This window comes from Pundamilia nyererei, unplaced genomic scaffold, assembly GCF_000239375.1.
Source record: "Pundamilia nyererei isolate P.nyererei 1_Seehausen unplaced genomic scaffold, PunNye1.0 scaffold00132, whole genome shotgun sequence".
Classification (NCBI taxonomy): domain Eukaryota; kingdom Metazoa; phylum Chordata; class Actinopteri; order Cichliformes; family Cichlidae; genus Pundamilia; species Pundamilia nyererei.
Window position 1 is genome coordinate 236423 of NW_005187533.1, and position 9758 is coordinate 246180.

At 44.6% G+C, this 9758-nt stretch overlaps 1 protein-coding gene across 2 annotated transcripts in view; it reads left to right on the top strand.

The window, feature by feature from the left end:
* rnf216 (ring finger protein 216) overlaps window positions 1–9758 on the top strand; it is a 19860-nt gene that overhangs the window by 7984 nt on the left and 2118 nt on the right. For both annotated transcript variants that reach the window (XM_013913446.1, XM_005743475.2), the window contains exons 10-14: window positions 16–66; window positions 1297–1434; window positions 1838–1986; window positions 3496–3574; window positions 9333–9430. In XM_013913446.1, the coding sequence (XP_013768900.1) occupies window positions 16–66; window positions 1297–1434; window positions 1838–1986; window positions 3496–3574; window positions 9333–9430 (515 nt within the window). The remainder of the gene's footprint in view (window positions 1–15; window positions 67–1296; window positions 1435–1837; window positions 1987–3495; window positions 3575–9332; window positions 9431–9758) is intronic.

The following is a 9758-nucleotide window of genomic DNA, read 5'->3' on the forward strand; positions in this document are numbered from 1 at the left end:
TCTCTCTCTCCCCAGCATGAGGACTTCCTCCTTGCTCTTCAGGTCAATGAAGATGAGTATAAAAAGGTAGGATTCATCTATAGGACTCTATCTGTTGATTCAGTCTAAAGTGGCTTTTCAGTGATGTTTCCAGATAACACTGTGCTGTGAATAAGTCTTGAGACACCCCTCATTTCTTTTTATAGTGTTGCCAAGGAGCCAGACGTTTGTTTTTGTTTTTTTTAATTAACGGGGTTTTGCGGCTTTAAAAAGCTCTTACATTTTTTCTTTGGATATTTGGCTGCCTTTTCACTCATTTCAATCAAGCTTTTAAACAACAATAATAATAGTATTAATAATAATGATAATGATAATAAGGCAGCTTCTGTGACACCAGTGCTGTGCCTACACATAACAGATAACTTTGCTTAGAACCAGTTTTATATTGTATCTTTAGCCAATTTTTTACCAGCAGCCTGTCACAAAAAACTTATTTGTTCCCATTTCTTTCGCTGAATCTGCTAAAAATGCTAAATACCTACAACACAGTTTGACAGGCATAAAATTGAATATAACGTGATTCCCAAAGTATTACCTGAAAGCTTGTCTAGCTTGGCTTGGTCAGCAGTGCGGAAACTGGAGAAGTGGAGGATGAAAGAAGAAGTGGTAGGTCTAAAGAAGTATCTACAGCAGATTTCAGTGTCTGAAAGTCGTGTCCTGAAGACATAAGCAAGGATCTGACACAGGACCTGAGAGATCCAACTAATCCACTGAAGGATCATCAGAAATGGTCTTTGTGGAAGGGTGGCTGTTGAGAAGCTATTGATGATCTTACTCAGTATCTAACCTGAAACAGTTAACCTTTCAGCATGACAGTGATCCCAAACACACCAGCAATGCAGTTAAATAAACCTAGATATAAAACCACACAATGGAAAGTATCAGTCATGGATTGAAACAAAAGGCAGTCAGCATCCAAAGAAGAGCTTTGAATGTCCTTAAAGAAACCTGGAGAACTATTCCTGAAGATGACTTAAAGAAATGACAAGAAAGCTGCCTAAGAGAGCTCAGATTGTGTTGAAGAATAAATGTGGTCTTTTGTGGTAGAAAATACTGAAATTTAAGCTTTTTAGAATTCTACAATGTCTGTTTTTGCCTCATATTCTCTATTTCAGAAATAATCATAATAAATCCAGTATAAAACTTGTTAGCTTGCAGAATGTGCTGGTTTCATTCGAGGTTCATTTTAGATATTGTCAGGATTTTCTGCATAATGTGAGGTTTTTGACTTATGATGTGTTCCGATTGTTTTTCCAGGATGGTCAGCTGATAGAGTGTGGCTGCTGTTTTGGGGAGTTTGCTTTTGAGAAGATGACGCAGTGTTCGGACGGTCACCTGTTCTGTAAAGAGTGCCTGGTCAAATACGCTCAGGAGGCGGTGTTCGGCTCTGGGAAGGTACACGCAGACATTTTCTGTTTTCAATACGACTTAACTGGTAATGTTGCTTGGCAACTATAATTGACTAATCCCATAATAATACACACCTCTTTGAGTGATGAGCTGTCAAATAAATGTCAAGATTGAATATGAGCTGGGGCACAGATTTCGCATATCATCAATGTTTGTTGTCCATGTATTATTGTGAAAATAAAGACTTTCCCATTTATTAGGTGCCTTGTTGCTGGTACTGGTGTATCCTGTATTGCATAAAAGGTTGTCGTGTTTTTCATCCGCCTCATCTGAGCGCACTGTTGTACCTAATAATGTGTCATAATAATGGTCAGTTAAACTGGAGGTGGCTGTGAACGTGCAGCGTCTCTGCTCTGTAATGAAGTCGCGCTCCGTCCTCTTCTTGTAGTCGGACCTGAGCTGCATGGAGGGGGGCTGCCCGTGCTCCTACCCTGTGTGTGAGCTGGAGAAGGTCCTACCAGAGAATATACTGTGTAAATATTACGAGAGGCAGGCGGAGGAGGCGGTTGCTGCCACCTGTGCAGATGAGTTAGTGAGGTAAGTGTGTGTGGGGGTAGCTCTGTAGCTGGATTCTGCTTTTCTTTGCTCCCAGATTTATAGGTATAATAAAGTAACTGATAACTCGAGGTGCCAGTTTGTCCACAAACAGATTTTTAATTGACTTAATAAAATTGAATAAAGAGATTCCAGCAATGTTTACAGATGGATAGAATTACGGGCTGTAGGGACATAAGGCTCATCTTTTAGCCTGGTGTCCAATCTTTCTACTAAGTTAACACTAAAAAGTCAGTTAATTTGAAAATGCACTATTTTAAAAATGAATGGTGGGCATTTTAATGTTTGTTCAGTATTTAAAGTTTAAGTTTAAAGTTCAAGGCCTTGAATAATTAGACCCTGTCTTATCTTAAAGACGTCACAGTACCATTCCACCTCAACAGAGCGCTCTCAGACTGCTGGTTTACTTGTGGTTTCTAGGATATTTGAAAATAAAATGGGAGGCAGAGCCTTCAACTTTCAGGCCCCTCTTCTGTGAAACCAGCTCCCAGTTTGGATTCAACCTCTCTACTTTTAAGATTAGGCTTAAGACTTTCCTTTTAGATAAAGCTTGTAGTTAGGGCTTCAGGTGACCCTGGTGACCATGCTGCAATAAGCCTAGGCTGCTTCCCATGATGCACTGCAAGTGTGTGTTCTTCACTCACCTTTTTTCACACTCACTCTGTTTATACACACCTCTGCATGCAGTCATCAGTTATTACTAATCTCTGGCTCTCTGTCTGTCTTTTGTCCTGTCTCCTTCTCCTCGCCCCAACTGGCAGACGGCCACCCGTCCCTGAGCCTCGTCCTGCCGGAGGTTTCTTCCTGTTAAAAGGGAGTTTTTCCTTCTCACTGTCGCCAAGTGCTTGCTTTGAGGGGGTCGTTTGATTTGTTTCGTTGGGGTTTTCTCTGTCCTATTGCAGGGTCTTACCAAGCGCCTCGAGGCAACTGTTCAGTGCTATAAAAATATAACTGAATGAAATTAAATCATGATAAATGATAATCAGTTATTTTTTAATAACTGGCTGCTGAGCCCCCTGTCATTTTGCAGAAGTGGCCTCCAGCCTTTATTGAAAATGTAAAATTTTCATTTAAAAAAATCAAACTTTTTAAATATTGGCTAGAACTTCGGCTCATGGGCTAATCATGTGTTCAAAGCAAACACAAAGCATCAGGAGTAGATTCAAAGTCTACACGACAACATGGGTGGGTGGAAATTCAAATCAGGTGATGCAAACAGAAACAGTAGAAAATATTTCAGCTGTAATGCAAAAGCCAGTCAGCTGAGGTTCTCCCACAGACTGGATTCATGTTCAGTATGGTTCATCTTCACTTTTACAGAACGAAAGGAAGGGGGGCTTAGAGAAATTGCCGTGAGAAAATGGTCCACAGATTGATAATAGCTAGCTGCAGCCTAACCTATTTATGATTAGCACTTTGTCTCTCCTAATGTGGGATGTTGAAGATCTGGCTGCTTTGTCTAGCTCATTTTTCCTCTCTGATCTCTTCCAGGTGTCCGTTTTGCAACTTCCCAGCGTTGCTGGACAAAGACATGTCTCTGTTTAGCTGTCCCAACCCTCGGTGCCGCAAGGTGAGTTCTGCTCTCTCTCTGTTTACAAAGTAAATTCAACACTCTCGCAAAGAAGTGTACACCAAAGTAGGTCGACACTCATCTGCACATCTTCTGATGTGACCCTGGGTAAGAGTACTTACGGCACAGAAGATCTAATCTAAATTTTCAAACCAAGAGTGGACGACTGAATCGTGAATAATTCAGAGCGTCGTGACAGCAAAATGGTGTCTACCTATAAATCATCTCCGTGCAGCCTGGACACGAAGCCCGACATGCATAAGAGAGAGAGGCAGAGGAGAGATTGATGAGCAGCTTTTGGAAATGATGAACCGTTCCATGTGGCGAGGTCGCCACCTCTGGCTCCCTCTCTGTTTATCTCGGGGCCTCCTCCCTCTGTCTGAGGAATGCAGGGGGAGGCGATGCTCTTTGTCTGCCGGAGTTGTCGCACAAATTCCAGGCCAAAAAAAAAAAAACCTTCATTATTTGGCAGAAACACACACAGGCTCATTTACGCTCCTTTCCCCACATAAGTACAACCCTCCCGTTTTCCTCTGTTTTTCTGTGAGCTCTGCTTCTGTAAACGTCTCACACTCACTCCTGCTCACAACTGTAAAGAGAAGCAAACACACACACACCTCTGCTATCTTTGCATTCCCTCAAAGGTAGGAGAGAAGTTGGGAGGGGGTTATGTCAGTAGCCATACAAGAAAAATGTGTGACTCCTCGCACAGTGGTATAAGGTCAAACCCTCCATTAACCGATGAGCTCGCATTCTTTCAATTTTCATGTCAAACTGAAGGCCCGTGGGCCAGATTTGGGCCGTTTGAAGATTTTAATCTGGCCAACAAAACATCGCACAAGTACATGATGAAAAACACAGATCAAACCTGCAAGCTAACAAAGTAGTTGACAGAAAAAGGCTAAAAGACCAAGCAGAAGAAAGAGAAGCAGGAGTAGTGCAATCGCTTTCAAACCAATTGGTAGCCATGGACGGAGAACATGGTTCTAAAGCTGGTGAGCTCAACCAGTTTCACGGCAGAAGGCCAGTCTGTACAGTGCAGGCAAACTGCAGGATCTTGCCCGCACAGATCAGGTCTGTGAGACTTGTAGAAACACGGTCAAGAAGAAAAGACAAGTTTTCATTTCTAGGTGCAGTCGATGGTATCGAGTTCGGTGGTCTCAGGATCACCTCTCTGCTTTTTGCAGATCATGTTGTTTCTCTGGCTCCATCGGGCGAGCCCCTCCAGCTTGTGCTGGGGCAGTTTGCAGCCAAGTGTGAAGTGGAGAGGGGCGAATTAGCACCTCAAAGACTGAGGACATGGTTCTTCTGGTGTGTTCTGTTTGAAGTCAGAATTTCCAAGTTCCCAATTGAAATTTTCGACTTGAACAGCCCTTCAAGTCAGACTTCCCAGTTGAAGCAACCCCACCAGCCCCAATTTAACAATCCAAGATGGCGGCATTGCACATAAACATTAGTAAAACTGTAAAGCTCGCAATCTGTACAGGCACTGTTGTGTGACTGAGCAGATCTGTGGTCACAAGCTCTGGTGACAGTGGATGACCAAATGAATGAACGAATGAGATCGCAAATACAAGCAGCAGGAATTAGCTTCGTCTGAAGGGAGTCTGAGCTCGTCATCAGGGACAGTGGGAGCAGTGCAGGCGTTTGGGTAGAGCTGTCATTCACAGCAAAGGTAGCAGGTTGAGGTTGTTTGGAAATCTGACTAGGATGCCGGACCCCTCACAGGTGAAGTGTTCTGGGTACCTCCTAAAGAGCGGAGTCCCTGGAGTAGGGACAGTGGACAGACTGAATCTCTCCTAGATGAGCTGGGAGAGGAGGGTGCTCTGGGTGTCTCTGCTGAGAGTGCTGCCCACAGAACCTGGACTCAGACAAGTCAAGAGAAAAAACATTTTATTAAATGCCCGACGCTGCCAGTAGCTCTCATATTCAGGCTTGTGAAACAGGTTGTTGTGAATTGGCTTCATGGTGTAGCATGTCCCTGTGGTGTAAGCACATATTTAAAAAGTCTCTTCCAAAGTGTAAAATATTTTTCCTTTTTGTCATTTTCTGTTTTGAAAATGGGATATACTTAACTTTTTAATTTGTTTTCATACAAGAGCAGCACTTTGTCTTTGTGTTTGAGCAAACCCTGTTTTAGTTTCAGAGGGCTGTGAGACATCAGTGTAAGACTTGTTTGCCCTTTAAACGGCTCTCAAAGCAGTGCAGACACCACATTGAAACGGTAAGAAATGAGTCATGTGAGTTATCCTCCTCAGCATTTCTGCTGCCTTGGTATTTTAGGGTGTTTCCAGCATCAACTTTCCCAGAGGCCTTTTTAAAAGATTTTATAGAAACTTTGGAGGAAACTAAAACTGAGGTTTTAACCAGATTCTTAATTACACCTGAGCTTTTCCATGTGCCAGCAGGGTTTTTCCTCCATAGCAAACCTCTTCTGTAATCCTACATCTGCTGACTTGGCCCAAGCTGGACTAGTTCTTCTTACTTGTGGCTCCACAGTAGCGTTTTGTCTTTACCATAGCTTCTCTATTAGCACGTGGCTCTCAGATGCCTCCTTATGCTTGCATTTGTTGCAGATTTTCGCCTCAGGCAGTGAAGAATAGAAATCCAATGCAATTCCTGCCAGCAGCCTGTAGGTGGAGCCATAGGCTTACAGTTGCTGGCCTTGCAGCATCACTGCACAGCTGCACCTCATTACAAGCTCACACACACACCCAGAGACGTAAAAGTTAGACATGCTCCAGATAACTCTGGGTCTGATCCTTGCTCAGTGATTCGTCTGCAGTGCAAATTCAGTCAGCTTTTAAAGCCAGCACGTTTAAGCTCTGTTATGTTTGCTTATGTATGCCGCAAAAAGCTGCTTCCACTTCCACTTAGAATTGGGATGTGTGTTGTTACCTGGAAACCCCCATCACACACACGCTGGTACTATCACCAGTGTTTAATAAGAGACGGGTGATATTGAGGTGTTAATTCCTCTTGTTTTCACGTGTGTGTGTTTTTTATTCCCATACACACACTGTACAGTCTACCCCACAGCCCGCTCAAGCAGGGCGGGGCCTCATTATGTAACTGACACACTTCCGTAAGCCCACCCGCCTTCTTCCACACCGCCGTCTCATTGGCTAGCCACACTGTCCACTCCCCTCATACTGGTTTCTGACTGGTCGGTCACACTTCCTCGTCCATTTCAAATGTGGTTCTCATCAAATTTGACCCAGATTCTGTCCTCTCCTTCAGTTTTTTTTTCTTTCTCCCAATCTGTCCTGGCTCTGTCTGACCTACACAAACATATTCCACATGTGGTTGTGAGGACATTTGCACAGGTTTGTCCCCGGCCTGTGCATGATTACTTGTTGAGGAATGTGATATGTGAGACACTGGAAGTGGAAGCACTGTGCAAATCTGTACACTGCAGTCTTGGTGTTGCTGTTCCTGTAGATCAGATGAATTTTCTCAAAGGAGCAAGTCCTGTGACGGGTTTGCAAGCAACAAGCTTATGGCTTGTCATGTCAGATTTAACCTCTTCCTTCCTGCCATTCGAAATGCCACTCGAGTTTGATTGCAGCAAAAGCCACACACTGACAGACACACACATCCCCTTACAAGCCCATCAGAAGCTGTGCACATCCTTATAAGGGCTGCTGTAGCGTCCACCGCAAGAGAAGAAGAAAAAGATTTAGAGGAGACGCAAAATATGAATGAAAGTAGGAAGGAGGTGCTGTTAGGGAGTGGCACGCAGAAAAGGAGAGCAGTGAATGAAGGAGTAAGGCGAGCTGGAACATGCTGGGGAAAAAATAGCAGGAGCAGTGAGTGTGAACTAATGAATGCAGAGAGGGTGAAAAAGACAAACTTGTGGTGCTGCTGCTGTGTGTTTATCTCTGTGACCTCTGTCACATTTCAGCCTGCTTCAATTTTTTTTCGTCTCTTTTTCTTTCGTGTGTGCGTGTGTGTGTGTGCGTGTGTGTGTGTGTGCGTGTGTGTGTGTGTGTGCGTGTGTGCGTGCGTGCGTGCGTTTGTGTGTAAGTGAAGGCGTGGACGACACACCCCCTTCGAGGTTTGGCTGTGACATCAGCAGCTGTATTTTTAGCTGCACTATAAGAACTCAGGTGTGTTCCTGGTTTTCAGTGTCTTGTCAAACAGGTCTCGGACAGGCGCGCTCGCTCTGCTCTCCTCGTTCCTTGGCCTCGATGTCACCACTAGGGGGCGATCTCTCATCGTTCTGTCGTTCTCGCCCTTGTCTGGCTTTGTGTGAGCTGGCGTTTTCTTGTTTTGATTTGGGGGGTTTTGTGACACTTGAGTCCAGGAATGCTCACTCTGGCTCTTTTCTTTTGAGGTTTAAGCAGAATATTTCTTCCACCTGAGCTTTTCCTGTTTATTCCGCTTCTGTAATCTCTAACAGTTATTCTCTAACTACAGACTATAGGGGAATTTTCCTCTTTAGCTTTCACTCGTCTGCATGATTACATCAGCCGGCCTGCAGATTAACATGTTTTTGTGACGTCTGAGACATCATATTTTGTGTGTGTGGATGATTGGGCTTTTCTTGACTTGGTTGTGTCAGGTTGAGTCAGCACCTTAAACACTTTCTCGGGGTCCCGGAGATGTTCCAGTTTTGCAGTTATCTTCTTGGGAGACCACTGCTGTCGGGGAGACTTATTGGCAACTTATTAGCTTATTAGCAGAACACAAGTTACAAGATGAGCGTCACACAGTGTTTCTAATGTCTTTGCTTCTCAGTTAGATAAGTTAATATCACTTTTATTAGTTCCACAGTTGGGAAATTGACAAAATGTAGTCCAGATGGGATTTGAATCCACAATCCTGAACCCCGGACGCTGTTGCCTTATCCATTAGGTCACTGGGTCTTTATAATAATTGACATAATGAACCCCAAACCTCCATATGGTTTGAATCCGTGCTTTTCATCTCTATATCAGTTTTATTCAGAATGTTTTTTTTCTCTTTTTGAAGAAACAACTAAACTAGATCCAGATCTTGTGCCTTTTTTTAGGGAGCACTCATCACTCAAGCACCAACCAAAACCATAGATTCTCCCCCACCACCCTCTGGCTGACCTTACTCATGCAGAGCTGTCCCACTGAATATTGTGAAATCAGCTCTGACTTACATGCATGATAACAAAAAAAATCCCCCAGTGAAAGGAGGATGTGTGAGGAGGTCACAGGACACAGAGGGAAGGTGCAGCAGCAGCAGCAGCAGCAGCGGTGGAGATGTGGATCATGCTTTGCTGCATCAGCTGTCACACTGTTTAATATTAGATGAGGGGCTCAAATATTTATGGTGACACCACTTAGCTAAGGGTTAGGAAGAGTGGGAGTCTTGAGCCGCCTGCACCCCGCCACTCCCCAACATCCCTTTAACCTAGCGCTTTTGGCTGAGGAGACGGAGAAAGGTTGGAGCCTGGAGTCGTTGTTTCTAGGCAACCGAGCAGTCAGCGGCGAGCGCTCTCGCTGCAGTCATGCAGAGAGAGAGCCACACCTAACCGTGCAAGCCCCGAGTCCCTGCAGTGGCAGCACCAGCAGCATGCTGAGCAGAGGCAGCGGTGTGTGTGTGTGTATGTGTGTGTGGGAGACACTCTGACTGCAGTGTAATACCCACCTACACCGCCTGCTCAGCATTAATGGGAAAACTATGGGTGGATGCATCTCCTGACTTTTGATGAGAAAAGCACAGAAGCAGCACCCTCTTTCTCAACATCCCCTTCCTGTCTTTTTTTTCTTCTTCTTCTGTTTAGGAGAGCTGTCGAAAGTGCCACGTCCAGTGGAAGCAGCATGTTGGGAAGACCTGCGATGAGGTCCTGGAGAGAGACGAGATCCGCATGAGGGTGCGCTTGTAAGTGGGTCACAGGAATCCTTCATCAGTAATGTACAGGGTGCTCAGATTTAACATGTGAGGAGAGCTAGATTTAACATCTACCAGAGAGGATGCTGGGTAAACACTTCAGTTTCCCGGACAACATTTGAGGAAACTGAGAGGCCGGCTGCTTCCTGCAGTGCTTCCTGTTTTGAGCCGGTCGCAGATCGTCTTACTTCCAGGCGCTGAAGGAGACGGGAAGCGGCCTGGTAGACAGATCAGAGGATCGAGGTCTGATGATTCTAACAGGACAAAACTAAAAGGGAACCATAGTAGCAGGAGTTTGTTCTGCTGCATCCAGAGGATC